Source organism: Molossus molossus, unplaced genomic scaffold, assembly GCF_014108415.1.
Source record: "Molossus molossus isolate mMolMol1 unplaced genomic scaffold, mMolMol1.p scaffold_m16_p_5, whole genome shotgun sequence".
In the NCBI taxonomy this organism is placed as follows: domain Eukaryota; kingdom Metazoa; phylum Chordata; class Mammalia; order Chiroptera; family Molossidae; genus Molossus; species Molossus molossus.
Genome location: NW_023425388.1, coordinates 59,384,673 through 59,404,388, shown reverse-complemented (window position 1 = coordinate 59,404,388; position 19,716 = coordinate 59,384,673). Strand labels below are relative to the sequence as shown.

The window sequence follows — 19,716 nt, the reverse complement described above, 5'->3', positions numbered from 1 at the left end:
TATACCTTGACCTTTGCTCTTGTCTTAAGCCTTTCCAATTGGGAGCCACTCTGATGAGAGACCAAGAGGAGGAAAAACAGTTTTTTCACAATCTTTTCTGCCCCTCCCCCATTCAAAACACTCCATTCCTGACAGTCACTTTGTTGTGGTCCTTCCTATTCATTTTGTATTGATGTGAAGTTAGAAAGGGAGCTAATTAAATGGCGATTGTCCTTATTTTCCTCATGTTAACCTAGTAGACTTAACTGTCAGATTGACGATTAGCCAGGCTGCTGTTCTCCCCGGTCAGCATCAGTGAATAGCACAAGTCATATTTGCACTTTTGTGAGCCTCTCAGCCTTTCTCAGCTTCTTTGTATTTCCTTAGAATAATATCTTGGTTTTATTTCCTAGGGCCTTTTTAGGTATATTCAGTTCATCATTTTGGAAGCCATTAAAATGCATATACATATTACCTAAATTGACCTGAAGACTATCCTGTATTCTTGCTAAGAAGTCATCCTTAATTCTGTCTCCTTTCTTAAAATATGCGTCACCGGCTGTTATCCAGTTAAGCTTACCTCTGTGTTATTCAGAATATAGTAATGCCTTAGAATTTGTCCCTTGCTGTGAGATGAGAAATTATACGCCTTTACCAAATGATACTTTGACAGTGATCTCAGCAATTAATTCCCTCTAATTGTGATTTTTTTTAAAAAAAAAATGTGTTTTTATTGTCTTGGCTGGTGTGTCTCAGTGGTTAGAGTGTCTGCTCACACACCAAAGGATCTTGGATTTGATTCCTGGTCAAGGGCACATGCCTGGATTGCAGGTTCAATCCCCAGCCCCGGTCAGGGAGAGTATGGAAGGCAAACTATTGATATGTCTCTCTGATCCTCGGGCTGACGCTCTAACTGCTGAGCCAAACCAGCCAGGGCACTATTGCTATGTCTCACCGGATGTTTGTTTCCCCCCCCCCCCCCCCGCCTGTCCCTCCCTTCCACCTGCTCTAAAAATCAATGGAGAGAAAAAAATCCTCGAGTGAGGATTAACAATGACAACAAAAAATATGTGTTATTGATTTTTAGAGAAAGGATTATCAATGAGAGAGAAACACTGATCAGCTGCTTCCTGCACACCCCCCTCCTGGGGATCAAGCCTGAAACCCTGGCATGTGCCCTGACCGGATTGTGTCCCTCTCACGTCGATGTTTCTCTCTCCCTTTCCCTACCACTCTATCTGAAGATAGATAGGAAAATATCCTCAGGTGAGGGTTAATAAAGAAAAAAAGATAATTCCTGCCCAGCCAATGTGGTCCAGTGGATTGAGTGTTGTCCCATGGACTGAGAGGTCCTGGTTTGACTTCCATTAAGGGCACATGCCCGGCTTCCAGGCTTGATCCCCAGTAGGGGGTGTGCAGGAGGCAGCCAATAGATCTTTCTCCCTCACATCGATGCTTCTCTCTTTCTCCCTTCCTCTGTCTCTAAAAAATCATTGGAAACATATTTTTAAAAAAGAGAGAGAATTCCTTCAGTTATCAAATGTGATAGACACATTTAATCTGATAACTAAGCCTTTTAGATTTCACTCTTTAGGAAATATGATTCTACTGCAAAGTTAAGCTACTGAATAAAGTCAGTCTTTAGTTTTAGCTAGTCATTCTCTCTCTAACAATGCATTAGCAGCTTAGAAACCCAATGTGAAATGATGTCTTAGAGCATTTCTCTATATTGAAATGGTGAGGGCAGATTCATTTTATTTTATTTTTTTTACAAAACATAACTTTTTTTCCTTTATTGATTTTAGAGAGAAAGGAAGGGAGAGGGAGAGAGAGATAGAAACATCGATGAGAGAGAATATAGATTGGCTGCCTCCTGCATGCCCCCCGCTGGGGATTTGGCCCACAACCTGGGCATGTGCCCTGACTGGGAATCAGACCGGCGACCTCTTAGTGCATGGATCGACACTCAACCACTGACCCACACCAACCAGGCACAAAACGTAACTTTTAAAAGATTTTTTTTTTTAACCCTGGCTGGTTTGGCTCAGTGGTTAGAGCGTTGGCCTGCAGTCCAGAGAGACCCGGGTTCGGTTCCCGCTAAGGGCATGTACCTCGGTTGCAGTTTGTCTCCGGCCCTGGTTGGTCGTGTGGGTGGCGACCACTCGATGTGTCCCTTTCACGTCGATGTTTCTCTCTCTCTCTCTCCCTCCTGCTCTATCTGAACAAAATGGAAAAATGTCTTCAGGTGAGGATAAAAAATAAAAAAATAAAATAAAAGATTTTTTTAGTAATATAATATATGTAGTAATATAGGTTAAATGTGTGTTAAGTATTACATATAGGTAAGAACTGGGAAAATGCCTGCTGAAAATGTTTTTTCCATTTTAATTTTTCTTTCTTTATTTAAGGATTCCTAGATGAGGTTATGAAGAAGTATGGCAGTTTGGTCCCACTCAGTGAAAAAGATGTCCTTGGAAGATTAAAAGATGTCTTTAATGAAGACTTTTCTAATAGGTTTGTCAGTGATGTTTAACTTAAGCCCTTGAAAATAAAATTCTTGGCATATATGACATTTTTCTCAATTAAAAAATATATATTTAGCAATAAATTGAGTAGAACTCATGTTTTTAATCTTCTATTTCAAAATCTTTCTGTTTCAGAAAACCATTTATCAATAGGGAAATAACAAACTATCGGGCCAGACATCAAAAATGCAACTTCCGTGTCTTTTACAATAAGCACATGCTGGATATGGATGATCTGGCGACACTGGATGGTCAGAATTGGCTGAATGACCAGGTTAGTGTATTGTAGGTTCTCATCGTGGAAAAGTTGCAGAGGATGCTAGACCATAAAATATTAATAACTTCTGGGTTGGCCTCACAGTTATCTTTTGGAATCAAGGATTACTTATTCTTTACTGAAGTGACTCTTTCACTAACCCCACTATCTAAAAAGTTTGATTACTGTTAGTAGTATCAATATGTTAATCATTCTGGGTGGGATGTTCTGAATTGTATAGGGTTAGTAAGCTGGTGTTATGTTGGCTTTTTATAGGTCATTAATATGTATGGTGAGCTGATAATGGATGCAGTCCCGGACAAAGTAAGTGAAAACTTACTCTTCTTTAGGAGCGAGAGTCTTTGTATATTAAAATAAGTTTTTTGCGGGGTTTTTTGTTTGTTTGTTTGTTTAACTTTATGTAATTATTTGATATTCCGTAGATTTTTAAAAATGTTTAATTTTGTCTTGATCATGTGCTAGGGTTGGGCATATGTTCTACAAAATCACTTCTGCATAAGGAAGTCATAATGCCAGTATTTTCCTACTTATTTGTTTCAAAGTGGGTGTGTTTGTTGATATCTTGAGAAAGTTTTTTCTTAGTGGGAGATGCACAAAAGGGACTATTTGCTTTAAGCTTCTATATTTAACTTAGTCTTACTCTCTGTTTTTCTTAATGTTTTTATTGATTTTTTTTAGAGAGAGAGAAAGAGAGAGAGAAAGAGGAACATCTCTGTGAAAGAGAAACATCAGCCCTGGCTAGTTTGGCTCAGCAGTAGAGCGTCGGCCCGTGGATCAATGAATCCCGGACTCAGTTCCAGCCAAGGGCACGTACCTAGGTTGCGGTTCATCCCTGGCCCTGGTCGGCATCATGCAGGAGGCAACCAGTCGATGTGTCCCTCTCATGTCGATGTTTCTCTCTCTATCCCTTTCTCTCCCTCTCTCTCTACCTGAAGATAAATAGAAAAATATCCTTGGGTGAGGAATAAAAGAATAAAATAAAAAATAAAAAAGTGGTAAAGTATTTATTTTCACTTTATCTTGGATTAACCTTTGATACTCAGTTCAAATACAAACTAACACCCCCTTAAATTATAAAATTCCCTTAAGGTCTTAGTTACATATTGAAACTATATTTTTAAATTTAATATATTATTTCTTTCTGAGTACTCAAATTGCTTGGAGAGCAGTCTTTGATTTCAACAAGCAAAACCTTTTGAAATACTTTATAAACTTTTATAAGTTTAATAGTTTGTTTATTTTTTGTTTATCCTTACCTGAGGATATTTTTCCGTTGATTATTTTACAGAGAGTGGAAGGGAGGAAGGGGGTGAGGAGAGAGAGAGAAACATTGATGTGAAAGAGACATATCCATTGGTTGCCTCCCACATGTGCCCTTAGCTGCCCGGACCAACCAGGGCTGGGGAGCAGATCTGCAACCCAGGAATGTGCCCTTGACCAGGAATCCAGTTAGAGACCCTTTGGTCTAAGGGCCAGTGCTCTAACCACCGGCCAGGGCTATAAGCTCCTTTTAAAATCTATATCTTGAGCTACATGGTTCTCAAAATAAATGTAATCAGAATCCTCTGAAAGGTTTATAAAACCAGATTTCTGAGCTCCAACCTCGAATTTCTACTTTAGTAGGTCTGGGGTAGGGCCTTAGAATTTGTATTTTTGGCAAGTTCCAAGGTGATGCTGATAATGCGTGAGGTCTGGTGACCATATCCCAAGAACCTTAGCCGTAATAGAACAATTTTATCATCTCAAGTGAGTCAGAGTTACTGATATAACACTTAAGACCACAATAGTTGACTATCTCAGGTGAGCTGATATTAATTTATCAGCCAGAAATTTGAAGCCAGAGATGCAGAGCACGATGCTCCATATGACCAGAGTAATTCTTATTTTTTAAAAAATATTTTTGCCCTGGCCGGTTTGGCTCAGCGGTTAGAGCGTCCACCTGCGACCCGGAGAGACCCGGGTTCGGTTCCCGCTAAGGGCATGTACCTCGGTTGCAGTTTGTCCCCGGCCCTGGTTGGTCGTGCGGGTGGCAGCCACTCGATGTGTCCCTTTCACATCGATGTTTCCCTCTCTCTCTCTTCCTCTTCTCCCTCCCACTCTGTCTGTACAAAAAATGGAAAAATGTCCTCGGATGAGGATTTAAAAAAAATAAAAAAATAAAAAATATTTTTGTATTGATTTTTTTAGAGAAAGGAAGGGAGAGAGAGATAGAAACATCAATGTGAGAGAGAAACAGCGACCGGCTGCCTCCTGCACGTCCCCTACTGGGGATTGAGCCTGCATCCCGGGCATGTGCCCTGACCTGGAATCAAACTGGGACCTCACAGTCTATGGGTTGATGCTCAATCCACTGAGCCACACCAGCTGGTCCACCAGAGTAATTCTTTTTTTTTTTTTGTAATCCTCACCCAAGGACATTTTTGCATTTATCTTCAGATAGAGTGGGAGGGAGAGAGGGGGGAAGAGAGAGAGAGAGAAGCATCGATGTGAGAGAGACACATTGACTGGCTGCCACCCACACGACCCCAACCGCGGCCGGGGACAAACTGCAACCGAGGTACACGCCCTTAGCAGGAACTGAACCCAGACTCTCTGGTCCGCAGGCTCTAACCACTGAGCCAAACCAGCCAGGGCCAGAGTATTTCTTTTAATGCTAGAAATGATTACATTAAGGCCTTTTTTTAAATAGCAGTTATGACCACAAGAGTCTCCAAATTCACATTCTTCATATGAGGTTAGTTTTGTAATCTGTGTCCCTTTAGTTCAAGGTAATCATTTCCTCATTCTTTTATAGCCTCTTTTAACTTTATAAACTGAATTGGAGAAATTTGTCAGGTTGCTTCTCTACTTATTTGGATTCAGGTAATCTATTTACTGCCCATTCCAGTTCTAATTATAGACCACAGCTATAAGATCATTCTAATGAAAATTTGGAACAGAATCTTTTGTGAACCATGTAATGCCTGTCTTATATTCAAGGATTTTTAAATATCCTTTTTTTTAAAAGTTGAATCTGGGCACAGACTGATATCATTTGGGTGCTTGTATTTGATGTCTTTTCTAGGTTCACTTCTTCAACAGCTTTTTTCACAGACAGCTGGTAACCAAAGGCTATAATGGAGTAAAAAGATGGACTAAAAAGGTATTCTCTTTATTCTAAATTTGAAATGCAGATGATAAGCCACTTTGATTAGAAGGATAAGGACTTTATTATCAATATGATATTAATTAGAAACAGACTCTTTTATGTGAAAGTTTTTATTGTTTCTTTTAAACCTTGTTCAAAACACAAGACACTAGTAAATTGAGTTCATCCACTTGATTGAAACACACTATAACCAAGCACTGGGCAGAAAGTTAATGGTTTGCATTGCTATTAGCTTAATGTGCAACTTGGACAAGACAATTTGGGCTTTAGATTGCTTATTTATCAAAATGATGAGTAATCCCCAAAATTCCTTTCTATCTTAGTTTATCTCTCTATTCATTAACTGCCAAAAACATTTTAAAAGTTCATTTATATATTTTTATTTTCCAAAGATTTTTTATATTGATATTTAGCGAGAGATGGGGGAGAGAGAGAGAGAGAGACAGAGAGAGAGACAGAGAGAGAGACAGAGAGAGACAGAGAGAGAAACATCAATGTGAGAGCAAAACATCAATCTGCTTCCTGCACGCCACCTACTAGGGATCAAGCCCACAACCTGGGCATGTACCTTGACCAGTAATTGAACCGGTAGTCTTTCGGTACATGAGATGACGCCCAACCAATTGAGCCACACTGGCCAAGGCTATTTTTGATGTTTTGATAAAATTACCAAGTTTGAATTACATGGTCAAAGGTCTAGAGCAGTTATTTTAACCTTTACTCTAACCAAGAGGGCCACCTGGCCAGGGCAAATTACTTAATTTTTATAAGCTTCAGTTTCCTCATCTGTACAAAAGGAGTATCAGTAGTATTTACCTTGTTGCCAGCATAAATGAGATAACTCATGTAAACCACTAGGTATATGGTAAACACACAGTAAGTGATAACCATTATTATAGTATGATAGTGGAAAACTGGGAGAAGGCTAGTATAGCTAGAATGCAGAGAGAAAAATAGAGAGCGGCATAAAGTAGACCTGATCCAGAGATGTAGGGCCTTGAGTTCTGTGTTTTGAATTTTACCCTAAATGTACAGGAATCTATTGAAGGGTTTTAGGTGACAAAATCCAGTTTATAGTTTAGCAGCAATGAAAAAGATGGATGAATGTGGGAGCAAAGTTGATGTGGGTAGAACAGGAGGCTTTTGCAGATTGATGGTATTTTGAAGTAGAATGGTAGCAGGAAAGGTAGGAAATATACACAAATATGAGTGTGATCTCGGAAGTAAAATGAACAGGATTTGATGATGGATTGGTTATGGGGATGAAAGAGAGAAGGCAGTGTGAAAGATGACTTCCGAGTATGGGGCTTATACTGCTGGATGGGCTGTGGTGCTGTTTATATTGGAAAAATTGAGGACAACTTGCCTGGCCAGTATGGTTCAGTGGATTGGGGGTCGTCCCATGGACTGAGAGATCCCAGTTCAATTCCTGGTCAAGGCACACGTCTGTCTAGGTTTCAGACTCCATCCCCAGTTCGGGGTGTGCAGGAGGCAGCCAGTCAATGTTTCTCTCTCATATCAATGTTTCTATCTCTCCCTTCTTCTCTCTCTCTAAAAAATAAATTTAAAAAAAGATATATTTTTAAAAATTGAAGACAACTAGTTAATAGGTGACTGGTCAAATTAAAAAGATGCATTTATTTAATAGGATGCTACTTAACCAGGAAAAGTTATGTAAATGAGGAAAAATGATCATAGTGTAGAATAGAGAAAGGTTATAATGAGCATGGAAAAATACAGCATACTTTGGAGATATTGTCCGTTCAGTTCCAGACTACTGCAATAAAGTGAATATCATGATAAAGTGATTCACAAGAATTTTTTGGTTTCCCAGTGCATGTAAAAGGTATGTTCACACTATACTGTAGTCTATTAAGTGTACAATAGTATATGTTTAAGAAAACAATGTACATACCTTAATTAAAAAATATTTTATTGTGTCTAGCTGGTGTGGCTCAGTGGTTGAGAGTCAACCTATGCACCAAGAGGTCACCACAGATTCAATAGATAAATGGGTGAATGATATAATTGAAAGACTTCTCTTTCCTAGTTTAATTGCTTTGGCAACTTTGTAGAAAATCAATTGACCATGTATGTGTAGGTCTGTTTCTGGACTTTGTGTTCTCTTGTTTGATCTCTTGATTTGTTCTTATGCTTATACCATACTGTCTTGATCACTGTATGTTAATAGTATATCTTGAAATCAGTTTAAGTTGGTCAGCTTTATCCTTCTTTTTCCAGATTGTTTTGGCAATTCAAGATCTTTTGTATTTTCATATAAATTTTAGAACCAGTTTGTCAATCTCTGTGGTTTTTTTAAAAATATATTTTTGTTGATTTTAGAGAGAAAGGAAGGGAGAGGGAGAGAGAGATAGAAACATCCATCGGCTGCCTCCTACACACCCCCTACTGGGGATCTAGCCCACAACTCGGGCGTGTGCCCTGACCTGGAATCAAACTGGTGACATCTTGATGCATAGGACAATGTCCAACTAACTGAGCCACACTGGCTGGGCTGTGTATGTGTGTGTATTTAAATGTTGGATTATGGCTGGTATTATATTTAATCTATATGTTCATTTGGAAAGAATGGATATCTTAACAATATCAAGTCTTCCAATCCATAGACCAGGGATCGGGCTGCAACTTTTGGTGTTTGGGACAACACTCCAACTTATGGAGCCATCGGCCTGGGGTATTTTGTAATTTTTAATGTGCAGGTCTTGTACGTGTTTTTAAAATGTATATATACCACAGCTCTTTTATCCACTCATCTACTAATAGACACCTGGGCTGTTTCTAGATCTTACCAATTGTAAATAGGGCTGCTATGAATATAGGGGTACATATATTCTTTCTGACTGGTGGTTCAGGCTTCTTAGGATATATTCCTAGAAGTGGAATCACTGGATCGAATGGCAGTTCAATTTTTAATTTTTTGAGGTAATACCATATTGTTTTCCACAGTGGCTGCACCAGTCTGCATTCTCACCAGCAGTGAACTAGAGTCCCCTTTACCCCACACCCTCTCCAGCACTTGTTGTTTGATGATTTGTTGATGGCAGCCATTCTGGCAGGTGTGAGGTGATACCTCATAGTTGTTTTAATTTGCATCTCTCTGATGATTAGTGACGTTGAACATTTTTTCATATGTCTCTTGGCCACTTGTATGTCCTTTTTGGAGAGGTGTCTATTTTGGCCCATTTTTTAATTGGGTTCTTTGTCTTACTTTGTTGAGTTGTATGAGTACTCTGTATATTTTAGAAATTAACCCCTTATATGATATATCATTGGCAATTATACTCTCCCATATAGTGGGTTCCCTGTCCATTTTGATGCTTGTTTCTTTTGCTATGCAGAAGCTTTTTAGTTTGATGTAGTCAGTCCCATGTATTAATTTTTTTGTTTGTTTCTCTTGCCTTAGGCATTGTATCAGTGAAAATTCTGCTCCGTGTGTTGTCTGAAATTTTGTTGCCTACATTTTCTTCTAGGATTTTTATGGATTCACAAGTCACATTTAAGTCTTTTACCCATTTTGAGTTTAGTCTTGTGTATGGTGTAAGTTGGTGGTCTCGCTTCATTTGTTTGCATGTAGCTGTCCAATTTTTCCAATACCATTTATATTAAAGAGGCTGTCTTTACTCCATTGTGTGCTCTTGCCATCTTTGTCAAATATTAATTGAGCATAATGTCTTGGGTCAGTTTCCAGGTTCTCTGTTCCATTGATCTATATGCCTGTTCTTGTGCCAGTACCAGGCTATTTTGATTACAATGGCTTTGTAGTATAACCTGATGTCCGGTATTGTGATCCCTCCTACTTTGTTCTTCTTTTTCAAGATTGCTGTGGCTATGGAGTTTCACTTTAAAACCAAACAGGCATTTTAGACAATACATTCTTGGCAATGGAACCTGCACACCATTTATCAGACATAGTAGGGAAAGTTCTCACTCTGCATTATAAAAAGGACAGCCAGATATCAACTGTTACTGAAATGAAATAAGACAATATTTTAATAAACTGTTTAAACTATTTTTTTTTTATCCTCACCTGAGGACATTTTTCTATTTTTTGTTCAGATAGAGCGGAGGGAGAGAGAGGAAGAGAGAGAGAGAAACATCGATGTGAAAGGGACACATCGAGTGGTCACCACCCACACGACCCAACCAGGGACGGGGACAAACTGCAGCCGAGGTACATGCCCTTTGCGGGAACCGGACCGGGGTCTATCCCGACCGCAGGCCAATGCTCTAACCGCTGAGCCAAACTAGCTAGGGCTAACCTATTTTCTTAAAGAAGCTTCCTCCAGCCCTGGCCGGTTTGGCTCAGCAGTTAGAGCGTCGGCCTGCGGTCTGGAGAGACCTGGGTTCGGTTCCTGCTAAGGGCACGTACTTCGGTTGCAGTTTGTCCCCTGCCCTGGTTGGTCGTGCGGGTGGCAGCCACTCGATGTGTCCCTTCACGTCGATGTTTCTCTCTCTCTCTCTTCCTCTCTCTCCCTCCCACTCTATCTGTACAAAAAATGGAAAAATATCCTCGGGTGAGGATAAAAAAAAAAAAAAAGAAGCTTCCTCCACTACCAGAGAGCTTGAATAGCCTCCTGGTCAGTCATCTGGAAGCAATTCTTCACATCATTGATATGCTTGGCTTCCAATTTGGGAAGAGAACCACCTTTTTCTATACTTGCTTTCATTTTTACTTTAATGTTATCTACAGAACTAGGTCCTTTTAGTGTTTTAGGAGTTTTTTTCCTAATTTTTTAAGGATTCTTGACCTTTTGATCTTTGTGTTGATGGATTTGTTTTGTTTTTTTTAATTAAACTTCTTTTTCTGTATTGATTTTAGAAGAGAGGAAGAGAGAGATAGAAACATTAATTAGAGAGAACATCGATTCACCACCTCCTGCATGCCCCGCCACTGGGGCCCACAACCTGGGCATGTGCCCTTAACAGGAATCAAAGCAGTGACCTCTTGGTGCATGAGTCAATGCTCAACCACTGAGCCACACCGGCTGGGCCTCTGTTGGTGGTTTTGAGTCTTTTCCATTCTCGTTTGATTTTTGGCTGGAGTATCTCATATAGATTTCTTTACCGGAGCTTTTTCTTCAGCTTCCTCATCCTCAAGATCATCAGCAGCAATTTTTTTTTTACACTCACCCGAGGACATTTTTTCCATTTTTTGTTCAGATAGAGTGGGAGGGAGAGAGAGGAAGAGAGAGAGAGAGAAACATCAATGTGAAAGGGACACATCGAGTGGCTGCCACCTGCACGACCAACCAGGGCAGGGGACAAACTGCAACCGAAGTACGTGCCACTAGCGGGAACCGAACCCGGGTCTCTCTGGACCGCAGGCCAATGCTCTAACCACTAAGCCAAACAGGCCAGGGCAGCAGCATTTTTAATAAATGTTTTTTTCTTTATTGATTTGAGAGAGGAAGGGAGAGGGAGGGAGAGATGGAAACATCGATGAAAGAGAATGTCGATTGGCCACCTCCTGCATGACCCCCAGTGGGGATTGGGCCCACAACCTAGGCATGTGCCCTGACTGGGAATTGAACCGGCTACCTCTTGGTGCATGGGTCATTGCTCAACCAGTGAGCCACACTGGCCGGGCTCATCATCAGCATCTTAATCATCATCCTCATCCTCATCATCTTTATCAGCAGCCAGTTTTACTTTTTTTTTTGTGGAACCTTGTTACCACTTCTAGGGGCAGAATGCTTTCCAGACATACGTAGGAGTTTCACATCCTCCTCCTTTTCATCTTCTGACTCTGCATCTTCTTCAGTAGCTTCTAAGTGCTGTCCACTAATATGCATAGGCCCTGAACCACACCTCAACCATAAGACCACAAGTGGTGGTATGTCAAAGCCACAAGAGAAACTATTGGCTGTACAGACATTTTCAAAGTTGCTGGTGTTACTGTAATTGGACTGCCTTCATAATTCATTGCTTCTACTTCAACAATGTGTAGTTCATCCTTTGCACCAGCTCCTAAACTGACTGTTCTTAAAGATAATTGGTGCTCATTTTTATCATTATCCATCTTTGTTGGTTTTTAGTTAAAAACTGAAAAAAATAGTCCTGGGGCCTCAGGGGGCTCATGTCCACACCCACTAAATCTTCCATGGGGTGGTAGCATGCAATTAGGTGGGAGAGAAGGCAGATGGATATAAACAAAAACTGTTCCACAGAATGGCTGTGCAGGACAGAATCACACCAGGGAAAAGCAACACTTATTCTTTCCTGTCTTTTTTATAATAGTCATTCTAACAGGTGTGAGATGATATTTCATGGTTTTGATTTGGATTTCCCTGATGATTAGTGATGTGGAGCATCTTTCCATGTGTCTGTTGGCCATCTGCATGTCATCTTTGGAGAAATGTCTGTTTGGGTCCTCTGCCCATTTAAAAATTGGATTATTTGTGTTTTTGATATTAAGTTTTATGAATTCTTCATATATTTTAGTTATTAATCCCTTATTAGACATATCATTTGAAAATATCTTCTCCCATTCAGTAAGTTGCCTTTTAGTTTTGTTGATGGTTTCCTTTGCTATACCAAATCTTTTTAGTTTAGTGTAGTCCCATTTGTTTACTTTTGCTGTTGTGTTTGCCTGAGGAGACATACCAAAAAAGTATTGCTAATTAAGACTGATGTCAAAGAGTTTACTGCTTATGTTTTTTCTAAGAGTTTTATCATTTCAGGTCTTACATGTAACTCTTTAATCCATTTTGAGTTTATTTTTTGTATCCATAGTGTAAGAAAGTGGTCTGGTTTCAATTTTTGCATGTATGTATTCAGTTTTCCAACATTGTTAAGAGACTGTTTTCTCCCCATTGTATATTCTTCTTCCTTCCTTCGTCATAGATTAATTAGCCATATAGGTGTGGGTTTACTTCTGGGCTCTCTATTATGTTTCATTGACATATGTGTCTGTTTTTGTGCCAGTACATGCTTTTTTTTTTTTTATCCTTACCCGAGGACATTTTTGCATTTATCTTCAGATAGAGCAGGAGGGAGAGGGGGAGAAGAGAGAGAGAGACACACATCTAGTGGTTGCCACCCACACAACCCCAACTGGGGCCAGGGGGAAACTGCAACCAAGGTATGTGCCCTCAGTGGGAACCAAACCCAGGACTCTCTGGTCCGTGGGCCAATGCTCTAACCACTGAGACAAACTGGCCAGGGCAGTACATATTATTTTGATCATTGTAGCTTTGTAGTATAGTTTGAAATCAAGGAAGGTGATACCTCCAACTTTGTTTTTCTTTCTCAAGATTGCTTTGGCTATTCAGGGTCTTCATAATATAAATTTTAAGGTCATTTGTTCTAGTTCTGTGAAAAATGCCTTTGGTATTTTGATAGGGATTGCATTGAACCTGTAGATTGCTTTGAGTAGTATGGACATTTTAACAATATTAATTCTTCCAACCCATGAGCATGGTATATCCTTCCATTTATTTGTGTCTTCAATTTCTTTCATCAATGTGTTACATAGTTTTCCTAGTACAGGTCTTTGGTTGAATTTATTCCTAGGTATTTTATTCTTTTTGATGCAATTGTAAGTGGATTGTTTTCTTAATTTCTTTCTGATACTAGCGTATAGAAGTGCAACAGATTTTTGGATATTAATATTGTTATCCTGTGAGTTTAATGAATTCATTTATTAGTTTTAATAGTTTTTTTTGTGGAATCTTTAGGGTTTTTCTAAGTATAGTATCATGTCATATGCAAATAGTGACAGTTTTACTCTTTCCTTTTTACTCTTATCCTTTTACTCTTTCCTTTTTACTCTTATCCTTTCCAATTTGGATGCCTTTTATTTTTTTTTCATGTCTGATTGCTATGGCTAGGATTTCCAATACTATATTGAATAAAAGTGGTGAGAGTGAGCATCCTTGTCTTTTTCCTAATCTTAGAGAAAAAAACTTTCAGCTTTTCATTGTTGAGTATGATGTTAGCTGTGGGTTTGTCATATACGGTATTTTGTTATCTTGAGGTATGTTCCTATCACTTTGTTGAGAGTTTTTATCATACATAACTGGATGTTGAATTTTGTCAGATGCTATTTCTGCATCTATTGAAATGATCATATGATTTTTATCCTTCATTTTGGTTATGTGGAGTATCATGTTGATTGATTTGCAGATATTGAACCACCTTTCCATTCTTGTAAAAATCCTGCTCAGTCATGGTGTATGATCCTTTTAATGAGTTGCTGAATTCAATTTGAAACTATTTTGTTGAGAATTTTTACATCTGTGTTCATCAGGAATATTGGCCAGTAATTTTCTTTCTTTCTTTTTTTTTTTATAGTGTCTTTGGTTTTGTTATGAGGGTAATGCTGGCCTTATAGAATGGGTTTGGAAGCTTTCCCTCCTTTTCAGATTTTTTTTGGCATAGTTTGAGAAGGATAGGTACTAATTCTGCTTTGAATGTTTGGTAAAATTAACCCATGAATCCATATGGTTCTGGACTTTTGTTTGTTTGAAACTGATACAGTTTCATTACTAGTAATCAATCTGTTCAAATTTTCTGTTTCTTCATAGTTCAGTCTTAGAAGATTGTATGTTTTCAGGAATTTATTCATTTCTTTCAGGTTGTCCAGTTGGTTGGTGTATAATTGTTCATAGTATTGCTTTATAATCCCTTGTATTTCTTTGTTGGTTGTCACTTCTCTTTCATCTCTGATTTCATTTATTTGGGCCCTCTCTCTTTTCTTCTTGATGAGCCTAGTTAAAGGTTTGTCAATTTGTTTATTTTTTAAAGAACCAGCTCTTAGTTTCATTCATCTTTTCTATGGTTTTTTATGTCTTTATTTTATTTATTTCTACTCTGCTCTTTATTATTTCCTTTCTCCCACTTTGGGCTTTGTTTGCACTTTTTTTTCTAGTTCCTTCAGGTGTAAAGTTAGATTGTTTGAGATTTTTCTTGTTTCTTGAGGTAGACCTGTATCACTCAGTATAAACTCTCCTCTCAGAATTGCCTTTGCTATGTTCCAGAGATTTTGGAATGTGTGTTTCCATTTTCATTTGTCTCAAGATATTTTTTTATTTCCTCTTTATTATTTTACCCATTGGGTTGTTTAATAGCATGTAGTTTAGCCTCTGTGTGTGTGTGTGTGTGTGTGTGTGTGTGTGTGTGTGTGTATGTTTTCTCCAATTTTCATCTTGTAGTTGTTTTGTAGACCCATAACATTATGGTCAAAAACAATGCTTGATATGATTTCAGTCTTCTTAAATTTATTGAGACTTTTTGTGGCCTAACATGCAATCTGTCCTGGAGAGAGTTCCTTATGCACTTGAAAAGAAGGTATATTTTGTTGTCTTTGGATGTAATGTTTTGTATATATTTATTAATTCCATGTGGTATACTGTGTCATTTAAGGCCAGTGTTTCCTTGCAATTTCTATCCATTGTTGTAAATCAGTCTCTCTCTTTATGTTAGTTAATATTTGCTTTATGTATTTAGGTGCTCCTGTGTTGGATGCATTGATGTTTACAAGTGCACTACCCTTTTGTTGGATTGATCCCTTTATCATCATATAATGCCCTTATTTGTCCTCTTCTCACAGTCTGTTTTTATTAAAGTTTATTTTGCCTGATATTAGTATTCCTACCCCAGCTTTCTTTTCATTTCCGTTTTCATGAAATATTTTTTTTTATCCGTTTACGGTGAGTGTCTTTAATTATTACGTATCCTGTAGGCAGCATATATATGGTTCTTATATCATTTCTTTTTTTAATGTCCCTCAAATGGGAAATAGTTTTATTTATTTAAAAAAAATTTTTTTTTTTTTTTTTTTTATCCTCACCCGAGGACATTTTTCCATTTTTTGTTTAGATAGAGTGGGAGGGAGAAAAGGAACAGAGAGAGAGAGAGAGAAACATCGATGTGAAAGGAACACATCGAGTGGCTGCCACCCGCACGACCGACCAGGGCCGGGGACAAACTGCAACCGAGGTACGTGCCCTTAGCAGGAACCGAACCCGGGTCTCTCAGGACCGCAGGCCGACGCTCTAACCGCTGAGCCAAACCGGCCAGGGCTATTTTTAAAAATTTTTAAACATATTTTTATTGTTGAATGTATTACAGATGTTCCTCCATTTTCCCCCTATTGACCTACTCCTCCACACTCCCACCCCCCTCCTACCTTTCCCCACACTGTTGTCTGTCCATTGGTTATGCATATATGCACAGAAGTTCTTTGTTTTATTTCTTCCTAACTCCATCCTCCTTCCCTTTGAGGTTTGTCAGTCTAACAACCAATTTGTACTTTTTTTTTTTTATCATCGCCTGAGGACATTTTTCCATTTTTTGTTCAGATAGAGTGGGAGGGAGAGAGAGGAAGAGAGAGAGAGTGAGAAGCATCGACATGAAAGGGACACATCGAGTGGCTGCCACCCGCACGACCAACCAGGGCCAGTAACAAACTGCCACCAAGGTACGTGCCCTTAGCGGGAACCGAACCAGGGTCTCTCTGGACCGCAAGCTGACACTCTAACCGCTGAGCCAAAGTGGCTAGGGCCTAATTGGTACTTCTTAATCCCTTCACCTTTTTCACCCATTTCCCCTACCCTCCTCCCATCTGGCAACCAACAAAATGTTCTCTGTGTCTATGAGAATGTTTCTGTTCTGCTTGGTCATTTTGTTGTAGATTCAGTTGTTGACAGATATGTATTTATGGCCATTTTATTGTTCATGTTTTTGTTGTTGTTCTTCTTCAAGAAGACCCTTCAACATTTCATATAATAATGGTTTGGTGGTGATGAACTCCTTTAGCTTTTTCCTGTCTGGGAAACTCTTTATATGTTGATCGATTCTAAATGATAGCTTTGCAGGATAGAGTAATCTTGGTTGTAGGTTCTTGCTTTTCATCACTCTGAATATTTCTTGCCACTCCCTTCTGGCCTGCAAAGTTTCTTTTGAGAAATCAGCTGACAGTCTTATGGGAACTCCCTTGTAGGTAACTAATTGCTTTTCTTTTGCTGCTTTTAAGATTCTCTCTTTGTCTTGAACCTTTTGCATTTTGATGATGATGTGTCTTGGTCTGGGCCTCTTGGGGTTCATCTTGTTTGGGACTCTCTGTGCTTCCTGGACTTGTATGTCTGTTTCCTTCACCAATTTAGGGAAGTTTTCTGTCATTATTGTTTCAAATAGTTTTTCAATTTCTTGTTCTCTCTCTTCTCCTTCTGGCAACCCCATGATGCAAATGTTGGTACACTTGAAGTTGTCCCAGAGGCTCCTTACACTAGCCTCATTTTTTTGGATACATTTTTCTTTTTGCTGATCTGATTGGGTGTTTTTTGCTTCCTTATATTCCAAATCAATGGTTTGCTTCTTGGCTTTACCTCCTCTACTATTGAATCTCTGTAAATTTTTCTTTATTTTAATTAGTGCCTCCTTCATCTCTGACTGGTCCTTTGTTATGCTGTTGAGGCCCTCACTAAGTTCATTGAAATTCTCAGTAAGTTCATTGAGGATCCTTATAAACAGTGTTTTGAACTCTGCATCTGTCAGATTGCTTATCCCTGATTCATTTAGTTCTTTTCCTGGAGTTTTGTTCTTTTCTTTCATTTGGTACCTGTTTCTTTGTCTTCTCATTTTGGCTGCCTCGCTGTGTTTGTTTCTGTGTATTAGGTAGAGTTGCTGTGTCTCTTGGGCTTCCTAGGGTGGCCTATTGTAGGTGACCTGTAGGGTCCTGTGGCACAGCCTCCCTGGTCTCCCAGCTGGGCCCTCAGGGTGCACCCCTCATGTGGACTTTACACCCTTCTGTTGTAATTGAGTCTTGAATGCAGTATCAAAGTGGCTGCTTCTTTAATTTCGTAGTTGTAGGACTTCCATTCAGCTCGATTTCAGGTGGTTTTGAGTGATGGTTGTTCTGTAGTTTAGTTGTAATTTTGATTTGGTTGTAGGAAGACATAATACCGTGTTTGCCTACACTGCCATCTTGACCGGAAGTTCCTCTTTGTTTTTTTAATGCTCAGTGGAGGATATGTTTTTATTGATTTTAGAGAGAGGAAGCTGAGGAAGGGAGAGAGAGAGAGAAACATTGATGTGAGAGGGAAACATTGGTTGTCTCCTGTATGTGCCCCAACTGGGTATTGGACCCACAACCTGGGTATGTGCCCTGAGCAGGAATTGAACCTGCAACCTTTTGGTGCATGGAATGATGATCCAACCAACCAAGCCACCTGGCCAGGGCCATTACTCTTAATTATATGTATATAGTTATGTGTGTGTGTGTGTGTGTGTGTGTGTGTGTGTTTGTATGAGAGAGAGACAGATAGAGAGAGAATTAATATATTAAAAAGAAGTAAAAGATCTGGAAAGATATACACTGAAGTGTATCTTTTTAACTGTATTTTCTAAGTTTTTATTTTATATTATTTTTATTGATTTGAGACATCAGTGTGAGAGAGAAACATCAACTGGTTGCCTTCTGCATACACCCCAGTTGGGAATCCAATCCGCAACCTGGGTATGTGCCCTGACTGGGAATCCAACCCATGACCTTTCAGTGCACAGGATGACGCTCCAACCAACTGAGCCATACTGGCCAGGGCTAACTTTTATTTCAAATATTGTTCTTACAGTTAAGAATAAAGTTTTCTTTTCTTCTTATTTTTTTGAGGTAAAATAGGTATATGACATTATATAAGTGCCAGGTGTACAATATAATTTGACATCTGTATACACTACAAAGTAATCACCACCAAAAGTGTAGTTACTGTCCATCACCACACAATTAACTTCTTCACTCATATTGCCTAACTCCCAACCCTCTTGCCATCTGGTAATCACCAATCTGTTCTCTGTATCTTTGAGGCTGGATTTGTTTGTTTGGGATTTTCGTTTAGATTCCACACATAATGAAATCATGTGGTATTTGTCTTTCTCCATGTGACTTGCTTCACTTAGCATAATACCCTCTAGGTCTATTCAGGTTGTTGCAAAGGGCAAGATTTTCTTCTTTCCTGTGACTGAATAATATTCCGTTTTATATATACACCATATCTTCTTTATCAATTCATCCATTGATGGACACTTAAGTTGCTTCTAAGTCTTGGCTATTGCAGATAATGCTGCAATTAACACTGGAGGTGCATATCCAGAAGTGGAATAGCTGGATCATATGGTAGTTCCCATCTTAATATTTTGAGGGCTCTCCATACAGTTTTCCATAAATGTTTGTTTTTTTAAAACTTTTTAAATTTTAATTTATTTTTTGTTTTCTAGGTTTTTTTAAATCAATTTTTATTAATTTATTGTTACAGATGTTTCTCCTTTTTCCCTCCTAGATACCCTCCTCCCCATCCTGCTGCCCAACCTCCTGTTTTCTATGTCCATTGGTTAAATACATGTATATAAGTTCTTTGGTTCATTGCCTCCATTCCTGCCTCCCCCCTACCCTGAGGTTTGTCAGTTTGAACCATACTCCTTTTTGTGTCTCTGGGTCTATTTCTTCATCAGCCCACCTTGTTCATTATATTCCACAAATAAGTGAGATCATGTGGTATTTCTCTTTCTCTCATTGGCCTATTTCACTTAGCAGAATACTCTCGAGGTCCCTCCATGTCAGCTCAAAGGATAAGAGAACTTTCTTACATCTGCATAGCATTCCATTATATATATGTACCACTGCTTTTTTTTTGTGGGGGGGGGGGTATATGCCCCTAGCAGGAACCGAACCCGGGGCTCTCTGGACTGCAGGCCAATGCTCCAACCACTGAGCCAAACTGGCCAGGGCTGTGCCACAGCTTTTTTATCCACTCATCTACTGATGGACA

The 19,716-nt window shown here is 39.1% G+C and overlaps 1 protein-coding gene and 1 pseudogene across 4 annotated transcripts in view; one reads left to right on the top strand and one right to left on the bottom strand.

Annotated features, from left to right (window-relative positions):
• SENP5 (SUMO specific peptidase 5) overlaps window positions 1-19,716 on the top strand; it is a 66,050-nt gene that overhangs the window by 26,824 nt on the left and 19,510 nt on the right. For all 4 annotated transcript variants that reach the window (XM_036242834.1, XM_036242832.1, XM_036242831.1 and 1 more), the window contains 4 exons: window positions 2,388-2,493; window positions 2,640-2,778; window positions 3,037-3,084; window positions 5,846-5,923. In XM_036242834.1, the coding sequence (XP_036098727.1) occupies window positions 2,388-2,493; window positions 2,640-2,778; window positions 3,037-3,084; window positions 5,846-5,923 (371 nt within the window). The remainder of the gene's footprint in view (window positions 1-2,387; window positions 2,494-2,639; window positions 2,779-3,036; window positions 3,085-5,845; window positions 5,924-19,716) is intronic.
• Window positions 10,492-12,052, bottom strand: LOC118617158 (annotated as a pseudogene).